Source organism: Ursus maritimus, unplaced genomic scaffold (genome assembly GCF_017311325.1).
Source record: "Ursus maritimus isolate PB19 unplaced genomic scaffold, ASM1731132v1 scaffold_8, whole genome shotgun sequence".
Taxonomy (NCBI): Eukaryota; Metazoa; Chordata; class Mammalia; order Carnivora; family Ursidae; genus Ursus; species Ursus maritimus.
In genome coordinates this window covers 45232091-45251849 of record NW_024426996.1, presented here as the reverse complement: position 1 = coordinate 45251849, position 19759 = coordinate 45232091, and the positions used below count along the sequence as shown (strand labels likewise).

Sequence of the window (19759 nt, the reverse complement as noted above, 5' to 3'; positions counted from 1 at the left end):
TTGGCCATTGGCTGATCTAGGCTGCCATTGTATAGGACCACTGGGGCAACTGAACTCTGCTCCATGTGCCTCTTATCCTCCTCCAGGGACCACAAGGCTACCTTGGGCTTATCTTTCTCATGACAGTGGCAGAAGTACAGAAGAACAAACCCTAATGCATTTCAAGTCATCACTTGTGTAATGTCTGCTAACATCTCATTGGCCAAAGCAAGTCACGTGGTTGAATTTAATGACAAGTATTATAGCAAGTCACCCCACTCTCAGTGGAAGAGCATTATAAAGTTAAGTGGAAAAAGATGTGGATATAAAAAGGGGTAAAGAATGGGGGCCATGACTGCAACCTATCACACTGGCCCCCGTAAGAGAAAATTAAAGATTTGTGTGAATGAATAAGGAGTTTGAAAACATGTGAAATTTTACTTCATCATGTGAGTCTAATGAAAGTTACATGGGTCTAATATAAGGGAGGCAGGTTGGTTTTAAGTCAGTAAATATAACTGTAATCAACTGTATCATACCTAAATGAAGAGAGAGACTGTAAGCACAAACGGGATATTCAGCTTAGAGCAGTGGTTTACAAAGTGGGGTATGTACATCCTTGTAGCTGTAAGAAGAAAATATGGAATATTTATCTTTAAGTGAAATTCTCATCTAAATATAAGAAGTGAAGCCTTGCTAATGGATAATATAAAGAATGATATTGGCACTCTCACTGTGCCCATAAGTCTATGCTGGTCATATAGGTAAGCCATTCTACGGGAAGAGAAGACACAACGGGAATGGTCAAGTGACATCTCCTTCATTTGCTCTCAGTGTATTGTGATTTGGAATCAGGTGAATTTGAAAGTTATAGTATTTAGTTTTGATTAAACTAACTCCAGCAAAAATAGACAAATGGCTTCAAAAGATCATTGCTAAATGACAGCATGGATTGAAGAAAACACTAATCATTACGCAAGCACAAGTGAACAACAACAGCAAGAAGGAATATCAGTTCTATGCCTAACATAAGGTCTTCATTAGCCACGTGAAGAATGATGAACTAATCAAGTCTAAAAAGAAATTTATAATTATCAATGAGGCTATTTAAAATATGAGTTTATAACCACGGCTTCTTAATGATGACATTCATCTTAAGCACATATTGTACCTTGAGATACTGGTTACTGTGGCAGAAGGCCACTGCAAACAGCAAGTTGTTTTAAAAACTACTAGAATTGGTGGATGAGTTTTTAAAAATTAGCATGATGGTTCAGGAACCAATAACCAATGATGCATTTCTTAAATTTGAATTTATATCTTTTTCATTTATAAGTTATCAAAATAAGTAATAAAATACAAATTTAGAATCAGATCTTTGATTGTTAATATTTTAAAGTACTTAAGAAAGATATTTAAAAATAAAATACATTCAAACAGATTAATTGCTAAAATATTATCATGAATAGCAATCTTAAATGAGAGCAAAACCAAATCTATTTTATTAATAAATATAATTATTTCTGAAATGATACATATTTTACCTTTTATTATTCAAATTTCTGCACTAGTGCTTATATTTTAATATATTAATAAAAAGTATACAGATATATAAATATATAAATAAATACAGTTGGTTCACTCGTTTTTGTGGTTTTATTTTCTAGATTAAAAAGGAAGGGTAAGGAGTATTTCAGTCAAATAATATGCATTGCATATCCACTAAGAATAACAGGATTTCCAAATTATTTGCACTTGATCTCCTTAAATGCATATAAAATGCATATTCTTAGTATTTGGAAAAAATTTTCTTGAAAGACTCTTTAAAATTAACCTCAGGTTTGCCATGAGTATGTACTAATAGAGTAAGTAATTGCTTGATTTGTGTGTTACAAGAAAATTGCCAGAAATACAAAACAAAGCAACTTCTTCATATAAACTTAAGACTTAGAACCATGAATTGAGATTCTAAAAGGAATAAATAACAACAAGATCAACTACAAAATCCCTCAGGGAATATGCAAACAACTAAGAAGCAAAATTAGAAAGAAACCAAAAAATTCACAAAGACAGATCAGCATGCAGCTATCCCACGGTCTATGCTCAGGAGACGTGACTCGGACTGTCGGGTGGGACTGAAGAGTTGAAGAATCCACACACCTCAAGATTTGAAAAATTCTTTAAAGGAAGCTTCATCCAAATTCTCCTTTTTATAGATGGGGTTGTAGATAAATTGTGTCAGTTTCCTGTGTCCAAGTTGGTAGGGGCAGAACTCATATAAGGATACAATTTCCAGTCCAATGTTTTAACTACCAATAAGTATTTTTTCCATAATTGGTACTGCAAACAAGGAAATCACTCTTTTATTGCACAGTTCATTGTATAAACATGATTTCAAGAGCACGTTAACTTAGTGAAGGCAGAATATTTTTTAGTGCCTGACTACATTAATTATAAGTCAATGCATGTAGCCAATTTCTGAAGAATTCTATCTACTCACTGAAACACAACCAAACTGCAGGACTGCTCTTGGGGTGAGTTCTCATTTACTTTGACTTACTGAGCATATTTTAAAGTACCAAAATTTATTTCCTTTTACTCTTTTTGCTAATAAAGGCTAGTCTCCACTGCGTAAATTCCAACCAGTGTATTTCCTCTATAACAAAGAAAAATGTGGTTTATGAAGCAGGTATGTAGCTATTAGAGAAAATAACACCCTTGGAATACACAAGAACGGGTAAGCTCAAACACTTCCAGTTGGTACTCGGAAGGGGTGTGAACAACACATGCAGCCCAGTATTAGCACTGCAAAAATTGCAAAAAAATGGAGAAGTTTTAGAACAGAGCAGCAGGGTGCCAATCAACCCAATTAATACAAGATCATAAAACCCTATTATGCAAAGGTCAGCTACAGCATGCTCTGACCATTGTGCAGGTAAGGCATCTAGGCTTTTTGGAACTAGGGGCTGGGCAAGTTTCACAAACAAATTAAAAATCAATCCTACAGATTCAGGATCTGAGAGTAGATTATTAAAATATATCTAATTAAAATATTCAAAATGATGAAGAGTTATAATAGTTAATTGCAATTCACTTTAATATAATTTTTAAACTCACAATAACATTATAAAATATGCAAAATATCCTCATTTCACAGGTGGGAATACCTCAGAAACCATACCCATTTAAAAAAAGAGAGAGAATGCCAAGCTTTGAATTCAACTGTGCTTTCTAACACCGTGCCCTTTGTTACATCATACGTAAACGTAATCCTTGAAGGCAGGACGTCAGAGTGAAATTTCCATCTTTTATAGACCAATAAACAGAAGTTAGTCATGGATTATGGAAGGTTACAGAGAGAATTTGGTTGCAGAGCTCTCTGAGAATGGAGTTTTAGAGTCTCTATCAAAGTCTTTCCACATCGAAAACTGACTTAAACATTAGATCAAAAGATAACAAAATAATAAATTAAGTAATATAAAATAGATGCTAAAGGCTTGGGCTCTGAGGTTGGGTTGATTAGGGTGCTCAACCTTGAGCAGGTCTTTTAATCTCACTATTGCAGTTGACTTATCTATAAAATGGTGATAATAATAAAACCTACTTCTCCTTATAAGGACGAAGTGAGATAATATGTGTAAAGTTCTTAGAAACAGTTTGGACATTAAGGGAGGTAGCTTGATATAAATCACCTTCAAAATACATTTCTCCCCCCATTCCCCACACTCAGCCACGGGGCAGTCTGACAAGCGAGGGGCAGCCAGCTGCAAAAGGTCATGAAGTAAAGTGCCAAGGGTATGGGGTGAGCCACAAAAAGTCCATTAAGGAATAAGCCACCTGTGTTTTCGGTGTTTTGGACAATAAAGAGGTCACTGAGAAGAAATCACAAATGCGCCCCATGAGAGCCTGCATTTGCTAGCTATACGAATGGCCCTAAATGCCAAGAAGCACCGACAGAAGAAGCTAAGTAAAAACATATTTTCCTTCATTTTTATAATCTCCCTTTCCCCTGCCTCAACTCTGGCAGACCCAGAAAGAGGAGAGAAAGAGCAGATCATAGCCTTTTGCCCACTGCACATCCCTTAGCTGTGAACATGGCTGCGAAAAGGAGAGATCTAACAGGCATAAAAGACTGATGTTTAAAATGGCCTGCACCGGACTCTTTGATATCTGAAAGTGAACAGAAAGCTACAGGATACACTCAAGATATTGTCACGATGGGTGGGGGGGGAGATCCAAAAATGACTGTCCTTGAATTTGGTCAGTTGAATTTCAGCATCCAAGTGCCAGCATGATCTCTCCCTCCACTTCCTCTCTAGCCGGGGGTTTGGCAGTCCCCACCCTCCCACTCCACTCTGCCCGGAGCAATACTGATACTGCGGGGCCTCTGATGTGTCCTGTTCCAACTAACTCCCCGAACTCACTGATCTCTGCTGCAGCGGCTCTTCCCTGCCAGTCCCTACATTTGGCCAACGTTTACTCCACGCTAACAAGGGCTGTGATCACCTTCTTCGATAGTGTAACAACAGCGTCTAACGAACTGCACGGAACATAGGAAATAAACAATAACTAGTTGATGAATGAATGAATGAGAGGCATCATTAGAAATTAAAGGTAGGGGCGCCTGGGTGGCACAGCAGTTAAGCGTCTGCCTTCGGCTCCGGGCGTGATCCCAGCGTTATGGGATCGAGCCCCACATCAGGCTCCTCTGCTATGAACCTGCTTCTTCCTCTCCCACTCCCCCTGCTTGTGTTCCCTCTCTCGCTGGCTGTCTCTATCTCTGTCGAATAAATAAATAAAATCTTTAAAAAAAAAAAGAAATTAAAGGTAGTAACAAGGATTCTGGGCAACAAGAGCTCTAATTCCATAAGGAGAAAGCCATCAGCAGAGGCAGATGGTAGATAAGCTCTCAGGTATCTTATGGCAAACAGTCCCCTGCATGTAATACTCTAAACCCTTAAATTTAACAAGTGTGAAGTAATGTTTGCATGTGTGTGTTTGTGGAACTATATTAAACTAACCACAGAGGTCTTTTATTCTGTACAGTAGTTACATTTTACAGAATGTTGACACGTATCAAAAAAGCTATGCCATAACCAATCTTCTGGTAAAAGAGATCTCCTGTGTTTTAAAGTTTCATTTGGGGATGGTTTTGCGGCTCTCTTTTTTGGGCAACTGGCCATAAGGCCTTCGTGATCTGGCTCTGTGTTCTTTTCTAGCCTCATCTCTCCCCCCGCCCCACCCCCTAGATCCCTTAAAGCATTCTAGGCTCAAGTCACACTGAATTTTTGCATTTTACTAAATTCAACCAGCCCTTCCACTTCGTGCTAGAACACTCTCCTCATTTGTCCTCTTCAGTTACCTTCTTTTCCTAGAAATCTCCTCGGATACAGATATCCTATACCCACATACCCTCTGCCACACAGTCATCCGCAAATACTTCAATAAAAGCATGATCCCACTGTTTCAAAGTTGACAACTTTTCTTAGCTGTTTCCCCACATCACTGTGAACAACTTGAGGACAAGCACTGGTTATACTTAGGGATTTCAGCTCCCACACGGTGAGAGACACAGAGCACGTACTTAGTAAATCTTGTTGAAATGAACAAACACAACTCACACCTCGTAGTAGCTCAGACGGCAGTAAAGAAGAAACACATGTAAAGATTTTTATAATCCAGTATGTAAAGGCGTAAAAACGTGAGTACACCGTGTGGCAGAACACAAGGACGAGAAGGACTGACCCTACTTGGAGTAGCCCACAAAGACATCGGAGAAGATGAAATTTGAGTTTGGCCTTGAATAAATGAAAGATCTCCAGTTGGCAAAGGAGGAGGAAAGCATCACAAGAAAAGTGAAAAACATCTCCGTAGGGTTGTTAAAGATAATGGAATGTTCAGAAAACAGTGAGAAGTTCAATGCAATCTTTAAAAAGAAAAGCCTCCCTGATGGTTATAATGTCTTACAGCTACTGCCCTCTGTCTCGCCTCCTCTCCTCAACCATGTTGCTTAAAAATGTTGCCTCCACGATTTCTCCATTTCCTCACCTCCCACACGCTCAACCCACTGCAATCTGGTTGCTTTTACCACGATCAGCAAATACCTCCGTGTTCTTAATCTAATGACACATTCGAATCCTTTTCTTGGCTTTTCCATAACATATGACACCCTGTTCTCTCCCTGTTTTGCAGTGCTGTCTTGGGTTGGTATTCAACTATATTCTCCTGGTGTTGGAGGAAACCATTGGGAAAATCCTCACCACGGGATCTGAGACCTTCTGTGTCGGCCAACAATCTACATGTAATGGTAACCCTTGAAAATGTATGCGAGTAGCACCAATAAACAATATCTATTATTCTTCACTACTGCAAACAAATTCTGTGTGGCTCCCCCCAGAAGAGAGATTCCACTCTTGAAACCTGGGGAAAGAACATGCAACTTCTGCAATTTTAATTTTTAAAAAACCACTTCATGTTCAGAAATTATAGCTGTTTATTATTTAGTTTATAAAAAAGAATGGGGGGATGTTAAGGAATGCCCCTCTCCGTAGGAAGTCAAGAGAACTCTCACCTGAACCCTCCCTCTTGCAGGAATGTAGGATGGAGTCAACCTAGTCAAACTGCCTTTATTTGCCCTCTTTTCTGAAACTGTTACCCCCTCCCTAGTTTAGATTTTACTCTGGGAAAAACCCATGAGTCCTTCCCATTACCGAATGAACAATACCACCGTCAGTATACAGAATCCTACCTTGCCAAAGAGCTGTAAGTGACACAAATATCTGACAACTGTGCATTATTGCATCCGATAAGGAATAAAAGGCAGTGGTTTCTAACTTTTGTTGTTAAGGATCAAAACATAGTCTGTTTCAGAGAAGGAAATCCCCCTTCATGTTGACAGACACCCATAGCCACTTTTCAGTCTCCTCTAAAATCTGTTTTATTCTCTTGTACGCTAGAGTTTCTGTGAAAGTACAATGACCATTTCACTCGAAATCTCTTTCTTGCACAATGTTATACATGCCCATGGTTTCAACTACCATCAGATGGCTCCCCACACCATCTGCACGCCAGCCTTTCTCCCAAGCTCTGGATATATGCCCGCACCTAGACATCTCCAATTAAATCTCTCACAGATACTCAAACTTAGTGTATCCAAAACATAAGTACTCATCTCCCAAACACCAAAACAACAGCAAAGTAAACTCTTCCTCCTGTGTATCATACCCCAGTGAATGGTACCATCCACCCAATCTCCCAAGCCTTCACCCTGTGCTCCCTTCAACCCCCACATCCACCAGATCACCAAGTCTGACTAATTTTACCACGTGGAGAGCTTCTAAATCTTTTCATTGTTTCCATCTTTGGTACCACGACTCTGGCCCAGTCCACAGTCGTTCTTGTGTGGAATAAAAGAGCTTTCAAACTATTTTTTTTTCTTTTCCCAATTCTCTAATACAAATTATTGGATTGCAGAAAATCAGACTCCATCACATGGTCTCTATATTACACCAACCCCCCTACCCTAAAATGGCTTTTTGCTGCCTTCAGCATAAAGTCAAATACCTTAACCTGTTAAAATGTAGACTGACATGCCCCACAACTAGCAATTATGATTCCACAGACTGTAGAAGGAACCCAGGAAACAATCCAATTCAAGTGTCTAATCACATTTTAAGGGACCCTATTAAAAACTCTAAGAGGATACTGGAAAATATCGACTGAATGAATGAATGTTCTCAAAGTCTAATTCCTATCCTTCCAAAATATCAATAACTTTCCAGTAATCAACTTCTACATGCCAACTTTGAAGTGAGTAAAATGACTACTTTACGTGTGGTAAACAGTATTTGCCATGTTTATAACAGGTTTTCTTACCTAGCTACATTTACAAATGACAACTTCTAATAAGGGTTAACAACGAAGTCCAGTGTCAATCTTTGACCAAATGTCGAGACCTAATAACTCTCTAAACCTCCCTATGATGTTAACCACCAAAATACATAAGATCTCAATAGCTTCTGGTGAGTCTAAGAGATAAAGCACTTTGTTTTCAAAAGGACAGAAAATATTAACCAAGGGGATTTAAATGATCAATAAACCAAACTGGTGATGGGTAGTAAGGAGGGCACGTATTGCATGGTGCACTGGGTGTTATACGCAACTAATGAATCATCGAACTTTACATCAGAAACCAGGGATGTACTGTATGGTGACTAACATAATGTAATAAAAAAACATTAAAAAAAATAAAATAAAATAAACCAAAGTTATAACTTACCTGACTGCCTGCTTCTTAACAGTCTAATGGGAAACCCAGGTTCAGAAACCTTGAGGTGATTTCAAAGTTTGCACTGCTCAATTTCTAACCCTAACACTTAGCACTGCAAGAGATTACCATTTGGACTGAGGTTCTCAGTTTAGGTTTTAGTGTAGTAATTGGTAGCTATACCACTTACGCCTGAAGAATATGTACACGCAGTGAAAATGTTTACTAATATGGGAAAAGACCTACATAGAAACTAAGGAGAAAAGAAAAAACAAATAACAGAAGAGTGAGTTATAAATTGCTAAAATGCACATACCTATTACAAACTTTGTCAACTGTCAGCTACTAGTACATTCCCAACTTTAATTACCTTCTTACTCGTGAATTTTTTAAATGTTGAAATAAAAGATTTTAAACTTAATTGCAGACACTGTAATTAGAATCTTTAATTATAATTTAGATCTGCAACTTTCTTTGGACAATTACACTAGTTAATGATTCTGAGATAGCAGAATGTGTGTGTGTGTGTGTGTGTGTGTGTGTGTGTGTGTGTGTGTGTGTGTGTTCTTCGGGTTCTTAATTCTTTTTGTTATGCTGCTTTTTCCTCTCAGGCTAATGTCACAACAAATCTGTATCACTGACCTGAACAGGATGTAGGGGTTTGGGTCCATGCACACTGCATAGAAATGAGTGTATCAGCTAAGCTATTAGAAGTGAAATTAAATTTATTCTTTACTTTTTTCTCATTACTAAACTGCTTCTGTAAGACATGAGTTAGATATCTTCATGCCCACTTGCACATCTGGTTAATAATAATGTGTCTTCCTTCCACATTTAATAAATTCCTTCCTCTTTAGAGTGTCGCATATAAGTTTCATTTCTTGGCCCTTTATACTAACATAAATTCAAATTTTTCCTCATTATTTATCTTGCTTTCCAACAAAAGTAGTATCAAGATTGAAAATCATTTCATTTGGTGATGATGAAGACCAAATCATTTCTCTTTATAAAATGTATATATGTTTTTAAGTTGAGTTGTTTTCCCTAATAGGTTTACAATAGGAGTTGTGTGTGTGTGTGTGTGTGTGCACACGCGTGCACACATGTATATGTTACATGTGTATAGAGATTACTCAACTTTAATTTTCCCCAGCTTCATCTTTCTTCTTAGATTTGGACAAATAACAAACAATACATGATGAGTGATGAAACTATCTCTTGTCTCTCACTCAAAATCCTTTCCATATCACACATTATTATGTGTACCAATTATTAGCGTATTGTCTCTCAGCTCCAAATGCAGGCTCCTTTCCCCTTTTTTTGTAAGATAGCTCTGTGTGTGTGTGTGTGTGTGTGTGTGTGTGTGTGTGTTCCTTGCTTGTTCATGATGCTTCACCCCTAAAAGTAGATGCTGCCTTCTGCTCTTACTAGTTCTGTATTACTTACAGCCTTCTTTTACCCTGTTTCATTATTAAAGCACCTTGTTCTAGTTAATAATACCTTTTATTAGATTTTCCCTGTTTAAACTACAGTTATAGATCCTTTCCTCTGACTAGACTCTGTTGATAAAGTATATACCCCCTTGATGGTTTTGTAATTCATCAGACTTCCTCCAAGCCAACTATTGGTAAAACTGAATAAACAAGGTGAATAAAGATGGAAATAATGTAGAAAATCTAACATGACCAAAATAATTCTATAGGACCATGTTAGGCTAGGTAATTCAAGGAAAATGAATCATTAGGAAAAAGGTCTAGGGCCTTCAGCTGTCTCAAGATCCTACCAAGATGTTAAATACGTACTTCATTTTAGGGAACACCTCTACATACAAGGGCACATGTACCTTACTCACACACACACCACAAAATAGTAAAGGAAAACTAAAAATTCAAAGTAATTTTTTATTTAAATGTTTCCAACTACAACTCTAGTTTAATTTAATTTAACCTATATCGTTTGGATTGTGAGTGCATTTAAATGTTTAATATAATCTGTAGTAGGGTCCTCCCAAATATGAAGCCTGTCTGGAGCCTGCTCAAATTTTTCAAAGTTCTTAAGCTAGATTCACTGAAGAGGGCAAAATATTTAATTCAACTCAGACAAAAGAGTTTAAATTTGTTCTGTTGCTAATGACCTCATACCTGACAACAGCTACCAGCTTTTTACTTTTATTTTTTGTGCATCAGCTTGTTAATATGAACCCTATTTTTAAGAATGACAGCAGCAAACAGAACCACAGACCCATAACCACTAGAAGCATGATTGCCTGCTAATGACGGCTTCGCTCGTACATGGTTCTGTCCCAGTTCTGGGGCATGCTGTCCTTAACCTTGGAGTCTTCAGCTTCTCATGTCAGCATTCCCTGTGCTGCATTTCAACCTGACATCAGTGGATTCCTTATGTTGACTGCTAAGCTTTCATTCTTGACGGAGAATTATAATGTTTTTCCCATTTTTTTTCTTACTTGATTTTTCCCAGAATTTAGGATTTGTAAAAACATATAAATTTCCCAACAAATGCCTGCAAGGAATTTCTACATGGAAACACTAAATGATCGCAGTTTCTTTTCCCTTTTCCTTTTTTTTCCCCTAAACTTCAGCTTTACTAAGGTATAACTGACAAATAAAATTATAAGCTATTTAGGGGCGCCTGGGTGGCACAGCGGTTAAGCGCCTGCCTTCGGCTCAGGGCGTGATCCCGGCGTTATGGGATCGAGCCCCACGTCAGGCTCCTCCGCTATGAGCCTGCTTCTTCCTCTCCCACTCCCCCTGCTTGTGTTCCCTCTCTCGCTGGCTGTCTCTATCTCTGTGAAATAAATAAATAAAATCTTTAAAAAAAAATTATAAGCTATTTAAAGTGTACACAGTAGTGACTGATATACATATACATTGTGAAAGCATTCCCCCTTCTAATTAATTAACATATCCATCAACTTATATTTATCTTTTTGTGTGTGTGTGAAAACAGTTAAGCTCTACTCTCTTAGCAAATTTCAATTATACAGTCCAGTGTTATTAACTATAGTCACCATGCTTTACATTAGATCCTCAGACCTTATTCATCTTGTAGCTGAAAATTTGTACTCTTTTACCAACTTCTCCCTATTACCCCACCCCCAACCCCTGGCAACTACTTATCTACTCTCTGTTCTTGAGTTTGAATTAAAAAAAAAATTATTCCATGTGTAAATGATATCATGCAGTATTTGTCTTCCTCTGTTTGGCTTATTTAACTTAGCATAATAACCTCAAGGTCCATCCGTGTTGCCACAAATCCAGATTTTGGTTTTTTCCCATGGCCAAAAAATATTCATATATATAATATATGAATTATATATGAACTATATATACATATAATATATATAATGTTTCCATATCTTGGCTCTTATGAATAATGCTGCAATGAACATGGGAGTGTAGAAATCTCTTTGAAATCCTGTTTTCATTTCCTTGAATATATACCCAGAAATGGAATTAATGAATCATATAATAGTTCCCTTTTTGAGGTGCCTGGGTGCCTCAGTTGGTTAAGTATCTGCCTTCAGCTCAGGTCACGATCCCACAGTCCTGAGATCGAGCCCCTCATAGGGAGCCTGCTTCTCCTCTCCCTCTGCCACTCCCCCTGCTTGTGCTCCCTACTCTCTCTCTGTCAAATATATAAATAAAATCTTTTTAAAAAATGAATTCCCTTTTTAAATTTTGAGAAAACTCCTTACAGTTTTCCATGGTGGCTGCACAATTTACATTTTCACCAACAGTGCACAAGAGTTCCTTTTTCTCCACATGATAAACACCACTTATCTCTCATCTTTGTAATGACAGCCATACTAACAGGTGTGAGGTGGTATCTCATGGTGGTAAAGATTTGCATTTTCCTGATGATTAATAATGTTGGGTACTTGTCATGTATCTGTTGGCTATTTGTATTCTTCTTTGTAAAAATGTCTGTTCAGTTTGTCTTCCCTTTTTAAATTGGATTGTTTGGGTGATTTTTTGCTATTGAGTTGTTTCAGTTCTTTATTTTGGTTATTAACACCTTATCAGATATATGATTTGCAAATATTTTGCCCCATGTGTAGGTTCCTTTCCGTTTTGTTGATGGTTTCTTTTGCTGTGAAAAAGCTTTTCAGTTTGATGTAGTCCCACTTCTTTATTTTTGCTTTTGATCTCAGGTCCAAAAAAAACATTATTAACACTGATGTCCAATGGTTTCTCTCCCATGTTTTCTTCTAGTGGTTTTATGGTTTCAGTTGTTCTGTTCAAGTCTTTAATCCATTTTTTTAAAGATTTTATTTATTTATGTGACAGAGAGACAGCCAGCGAGAGAGGGAACACAGCGGGGGGAGTGGGAAAGGAAGAAGCAGGCAGGCTCCCAGCGGAGGAGCCCGATGTGGGACTCGATCCCGGAACGCCAGGATCACGCCCTGAGCTGAAGGCAGACGCTTTAACGACTGCACCACCCAGGCGCCCCTTTAATCCATTTTGAGTTGAAACTACCTGATTTCTAAATGTGTGTTAGTAATCTGACCCTATAGTCAGAACAAAGAGTCTAACCCCTTGTCACCACCGGAAAAAAGTCACCTGACACACTTTGCCAAAAATATATGAGTGAGCTTGTCCAAAACCTCCAGAAAACAAATATTTAATATGTCTAAAAGAAGTATTTATTTTTCCATTATTGATTTTTTAGGTAGAATAATTCCCTTTGCAAAAAAAGTTAAAAATAAAAACCAAAACATTGAAAGTAACTGTGAGCACTAATATTCACAACACAAGATACGCGACATTGAAAACTATGAGATTTGGGGCCCAAATTAATATTATTTGCCTTTCTGTTTTGGCTGGTAATGAGGCACCAAAGGTTATCATAAAAGAACCATCTACATACTATCTTGCTAGTTCTTCAGTGTCAGACGAAATTCTAACTCTCCTTGATTCCACAGAGGTCAGGTGCTCACTCTCACTGTGTCTCTAATATTTGGGAACATCTACTGAGACAAACTGCACAGATACATTGTCTTTACAGCCAACCAATAATATTTGAGATGCATATTCTTGCTAAATATGTCTCTGTCATATTTTCGAGTTCCTGTACACTTGAAACTGACCTATGGAAAGAGGCAGATTAATATTTCAGATCACAATAGAAGATACCCCAAGGGAACAGGGAAGATTATGTTGAAAGTAGGATTTCTTCCGTTGCTGTGGAATTGTGGCCTGGAGTTAAGAGAGGGGAAAAAAGCACTTAAATCTTCACATTGGCATTTGAAATAACTTCAAAGACCTGCCAGTGTTTGTTATCAACCACATCTCCAAAGTTGGCGGTCATCACCCCTGTGCTACCTTACAGTTTCAGGCATGCAAGTCAATGTAAGAAAAGGACTATGCAGTCAGAGACGAGACCCTGGTGGAGGACAAAGCAGAGGTTTTCAAAGATAGAAGGGGCGTATCTGCTTCCTGAAGGAAAGGCAGAGTGGTACCAGTGAATTGGCTGGTGTTTACTGATGCCTGCATTAAAGGAAAACTTAGTTTTTGTGTATTTATCCCAGTGAAAAGCCATCAAACTTGGTGTCCTTTGCCTTGGGTTGTCAGAGAAAGGGAAGAAGCTGGGGAAAGGTGACATGATGGAAGATGACCAGGTAGAGAAAGGATAAGGGCATTTCCTCTCATTCTCACTTCCTGGGCTATAAGGAAGGTGGACGAAAATTATTTCAACAACAATTTCTATTACTGAGCACTGCAGTTAGCAGTAGAAATGGAAGACCGAATACTAACATTTTGATTCTTAATCAATAATTATCTATGATGTTTCTAGCCTGCCAGTTGCTAACCCAACAGACCAATTTCCCTCTTTTTACCCATCTCATTTTAAAGAAAAATAAATACCAATTGCATTGAATCCAAGAATGTCGAGATTCTGGTTTTCTTCAGATTGATTTATATATGCCTACTATGTATGTAGCTTGTAGGTACTGTATGTGTTTGGATAGTGTGAGAAGGAACCCACCTCATTTACTCCCAATGGAAGCTTTACATTCATGGCACTGACCATGAGCACATTCTGTAAGAAGTGGTTGTTTACAAAACTATACTGATTTTACTTATCAAAGTCCAAGCAAGTCCTCGAATCCTAGAAAATGGTTCTCAGTAACATAATTATTTGTATTTAACTACCACACTGCAGCTAGGTAGGCAAGCTCTGAAAAGAATATAAAATGTAAAGGGTTACTATAAACACTCAAGGAGGAATAGTGTACCATTGACACAAACAAGTATCCTTAACTCTCCAAGTATTTGGATAGACTAGGCATGAGACAGACACAAAATCCTACAACACTAAAAATACTTGTTTATTCTAACCTCCCCCCATATAATGGGAACATAATATGAAGTACAAATACTATTTAATGAAAAACTCACCATATCTGTATCTGAGACAGGGCCAAAACTGGTCACGTAGATGTTAGTGAAGACTTCAGTAATACTGTCTGATATGAGAAAAAGAGATTAAATATAGATAATATATAATGAGAGCCACTGAAAGAGAAGGGGTCAAGTACATGAAATGATTAGAAAGCTGTGCGATATTTAGGAATATTGCTTTTTAATTTCTTTTCAACCTGTACAAACAACAAAAACTTCTATATTGCTCAATTATTTCATAGGTTCTCACAATCCTAAATGCTAAACGCCTTGAAGTATTATGGCACTCTTACTTGGAAACTATGCCTGATTTAGAGCCTTCTGTTTTAAACATATTTCTGAGAACTACTAGTTTCTTAGAATCTGTCTTAACTGAGCTAGTTTACAATAAATTTACTACCAATACTAAAAATAAAGTGTGGTTAGTATGGTTGCTGTTTGATTGAGTTCTAAATTTGGTTTTTAAACTAAATATTTCAGATGGTACTTCATGATGGTAGAGGGTTAGTCTGTAGATTGTAAATTAGTTTGCAGATTGTAAATATCTTCTCAATAAAGCACAGAAATGAACTGTTATTTCTTAAAAATAAATATAATTCAAGTTAATATAAAAAAGCTTCATTATTCAGTGATATAAAAATAAAAGCAATTAATAGACATTAATCACAACAGATTACTTCCAGACAAACTTGCCTTTTAAAGGCATTTACAAATGCATGAAATGTTAAGATTGACTTGAATTGGATTCAAATGTTATATAACTTATTAACCGTAACAGAAATAACTGGATTGCTGTTTTAAACAGGTGATTGAGAGCTTTGATTTTAAATAAGCCAAATGGTGATGGGGGAAAGGCTCAAAGAAAAGACTTAAGAAGAAAAATTCTTCCAAAGTACTTATAGAAAAAAACAAGACATCATTAATTTCTATCATCATGAACTGGATGCCTCATCCATCAAATTTGTAACTCCACAGAAGCAATATCACAAAATATTTTTAATATTATATTGGACACTAATTCACAACCATAAAAGAGAGTAAACTAAGCCTGGGGATATCGTATCCACTAAAACCAAAATACACAGGGTAGACTTTGAATGCTTAGGCTTTAAATGACTTAAAATATAATAATCTGCTTGACAATCCTATGGGTAGATTCTCTGTTATAATCTCAATCTGTACACGTACACTTATGTACATACAGAAAGGTAAGGAAATGTGCCCAACGACCCACACTTGGTAGAGTAAATAGAGCCAGGTTTTAGAACCCCAGCAATCTGGCTCCTAAGCCCTAAGGGTAAACCAAAGCTAAAAGTGTTTTCTCATTAACTATGTATTTCTATTTACCATATTCACTGTAATACTCTGCACCAAAAACATATAGTGTTCCAAATAGATATATTATTCAGCTTTATTATTTTCTATTCTATTTTATTCCAAAAACTGTTTTCATGAAATTTTACCATAAAACTCATTTGGGACATAAATATGTTTATAAAGTTAATTCTCAGCTACCAGCTGCCCCAAAGACCTGCACAGGGTCAGCTTTGCGGGCATGTAGCTCGTGCCATCTCATACAGCCCTGCGCTCAGAAAAGCTCCATGCTTGCTTAATGTTCTGTTTTTCTCTCTTAAGGTTCTTAATTACCTTTTGAATAAAGGGCCCTGCATTTTCCTCTTGGACTAGGCCTCACAAATTACGTAGCTAGTCCTAGACGTGAATTATATACGCTATTAGAAAGAAATTATGAAAACGGGACTCTTATTCATACCAAATCAATACTGTCACACTTATTCAATAAACAACTGAATAAAACTTTAGTCATTATAGATACTGATTTAAAATGTTCCAGAGAAGAAAAATGTAAATGGCGAGGTAGTTTTCACCCAGATAGAGGCAAATGAAATTATTCTCCTTAGTCTGGAGTAGCAAAACTAGAGAAGAGAGATGACAAAAATGTGTGAATATATTTATGCTAAGGATATGAAGACTATCCATTATATGCCAAATGGCAAGTAAAGGGTACGGAAGGGTGTTATCAGTATCTTGTGGCTGCAGGGAAGTGGCAGCTAAGAATCAAAGAGAAAAATAAGATTACCCTCAAAGCTCTAAGCAGTAAGAGCAACACCTGAAGACACAGAACACAGATATGCAAATTACCTTAAATAAATGATTTCATGGTTTATCAACTTCATAAGCACAGTGAAAGAATGTATGCATTGCAAGGAATATTCTCCAGCTATTAAAGTTCAAAAAAAGGAAAATCAGCAAGGCAAACACTGACCAGGAGTACCCAATAGCTAGGAGATTGAGAAAGTGGTTCTTGGTTGTTGCAATAGAGTTGTAAACAACCGACAGGAATTAGTAAAATATTTTAGGGTGATGGCTACAGATATTTGATACATCTAACACCGTTTTCTAAGGTTCTACATTCAGAATGCTATCTTTGATTATGATTTGGCTTTCCATAAGAGAAGAGAAAGGAAGGAAAGAAGAGGGGAGGAGAGAAGAAATAAGAATTTATGAATATCGGTTATTTGGGGATCTTGTGACACTAATTTGTCAAAGTCCATAGTATCTTCTGGTTAATTTTTGTTTTCCCATATGGATTTGGAACAGGGTTAAATTGTGTTGCTGATTAATACCTGTTATAATATTCAGATCCATGTGACAGGTGTCTGTCACAGAGTAAACAAATGAACTGATATTCTGGCGGCAACCTCAGTCTCTTCGCTTTAAGTACCACGAGTTACCTTCTCAAGTCCTGATTACATTGAATGGACTCACCTTGCACTGTCCTGCCTCAGGACCTTCATCTTGGCTACTTCCCCTTTCTCTTCCCTTCTCAGTTGATTGCTTACCTGCCTTCAAGTCTCTACTTAAATGTCTTCTCCTCAGAGCAGAGGTTCACTATGCCCCCTCTATAATGTAAGTCCGCTTCCCCTTATTTTCTCCCTGATAATTCCTTTTCATAGGACTTTTTAGAATTTGCCATTATTTTCATGCCTTAACTTTTTTTACTCACTTTTTGTTTTTGTTTTTGTTTGGTCTATCTCCCCAACCAGGATTCAGATTCACGAAAAGACAATGATATGTCATTGTCCTATCACCAGTGCTTAGCACAATGCCTGCCACATATTAGGTGTCTTATGTTTGAATTAACAAATAATTTTTTTTAAAGATTTTATTTATTTATTTGACAGAGATAGAGACAGCCAGTGAGAGAGGGAACACAAGCAGGGGGAGTGGGAGAGGAAGAAGCAGCCTCATAGCAGAGGAGCCTGATGTGGGGCTCAATCCCATAACGCCGGGATCACGCCCTGAGCTGAAGGCAGACGCTTAACCGCTGTGCCACCCAGGCGCCCCTGAATTAACAAATAATTTTTCATTATAGTTCATGTAGAATATACACCTTTTCCCAAAATATTTCACCAACATTACAAGTGGCCATGAATAGCGGAATGGGTACTGTCATTCGTGAAGACAGAGCCCAAACTGTCCATTGATAGAGGGAGTCTGAAAGCCTAGGGAACTGGATTTCAGTGAGGAAACTTTAAATCAAACAAAAGGAAAGAACATATTTAGGGAAGGCACTATTTCAGTGGAAACCAAAATTTAACTTTTGAACAAACAGTAGGCGGCTTTTAACAGAAATGTATATCATGAGTTACCTCAAAATAATTGTTTATAATCTAAATTCTCGGCTTTAGAAATGCCAACAGCAAAATATGCAAACAAGGATCTTCTATATAGATTTTTCCAAACACAAAACACCATGAGGTTAATAATAAGTACCTGAGGAGAAATAAGGACTACATGTAGTAAACATAAAAGGTGTGATCCGGGGACGCCTGGGTGGCTCAGTCAGTTAAGCATCTGCATTTAGCTCAGGTCATGATCCCAGGGTCCTGGGATAGAGCCTCGTGTCCTTGCTCAGCGGGAAGCCTGTTTCTCCCTCTGCCTGCTGCTCCCCCTGCTTGTGCCCTCTCTCTCTTGACAAATAAATAATAATAAACATAAAGTCTTAAAAAAATAAAAGGGGTGATCCTTAGGAGCAATCATCAAATTCAGGATTTGAGAGGCAGTTTATCACTGGAGAGAGAAAGGAGAATAACCTTCTCAGGGTTACAGACGGGATTTCTAATGGCTTCCAATGTATTCTATTATTCTCCTTTTTTAAAATTTGATCTTAATTTTGGCAAATTCTAAGATTTGATGAAGCTGGTCATGAAATAAATCATTCTATTCTCTGTACTCTTTTGAATGTTTGAAATACTTCATAGAAAAAAAATAATAGATGGCCCTGAAGGATATCCGAAATGAGCATATACATAATTTCAAGAAGGGCTTAAGTTAATTGATAAAAATTATTTTTCTTTGGGTAATGCAGCATACAATAAAATTAAATTGTTATTTAAATTTTAGTTAACATACGGTTATAGAAGGGATTCCATTTATATGAAATGTCCAGAATAAGCAAATCCATAGAAACAGAAACTGAATTATTAGTCATCAGAGCCTGGAGGGAGGGAGAATAGGGAATCTGTGCAGGGTTTATTTCTGATGATAAAAATGTTCAAAGGTTAGATGGTAGTGATGTTGTACAACCCTATCCTAAAAACCACTGAATTGTATACTTTAAAAAGGGTGTATTTTATATTATGTGAATTATATCTCAAGAAAGCTATTATAAAAGAGTAAGAGACTGTATGGGTGAATAGGTAGAAGCAGTGTTACTATAGGAAGATGATGGTAACTTTAACAGTAGTAACGGAGAGATCACGTCATCTGACGTCTGGAATATTCACTGCATTTGGAGACCTGGGAGCCATTAGCAGAGGAAAGAATATGTGCAGAGGCCGGCATGGAGTGAGAGAAGGGGGAGAAGAGGAAAAGGCTAGAGTGATTTGAAACAACTCTTCAGGAGTTTGATTGTGAAGGGAAAGAGAACTCTAGCAACAGAGAAAGGTGAGGGAAAAGAGCTCTTCGCTTGTTTAAGGTGGAAGATGTTTGAGCATATGGCAGTACAGATGGAGCGACTGGGGTAGAGAGAAAAAGATCGGTGACAGAGGAACATTCCTGGGTAAGCAGG

At 37.4% G+C, this 19759-nt stretch overlaps 1 protein-coding gene across 3 annotated transcripts in view; it reads right to left on the bottom strand.

Moving 5' to 3' along the window:
* Nucleotides 1-19759, bottom strand: part of GABRA2 (gamma-aminobutyric acid type A receptor subunit alpha2) — a 113547-nt gene that overhangs the window by 54398 nt on the left and 39390 nt on the right. For all 3 annotated transcript variants that reach the window (XM_040624855.1, XM_008701440.1, XM_008701441.1), the window contains exon 3: nt 14665-14732. In XM_040624855.1, the coding sequence (XP_040480789.1) occupies nt 14665-14732 (68 nt within the window). The remainder of the gene's footprint in view (nt 1-14664; nt 14733-19759) is intronic.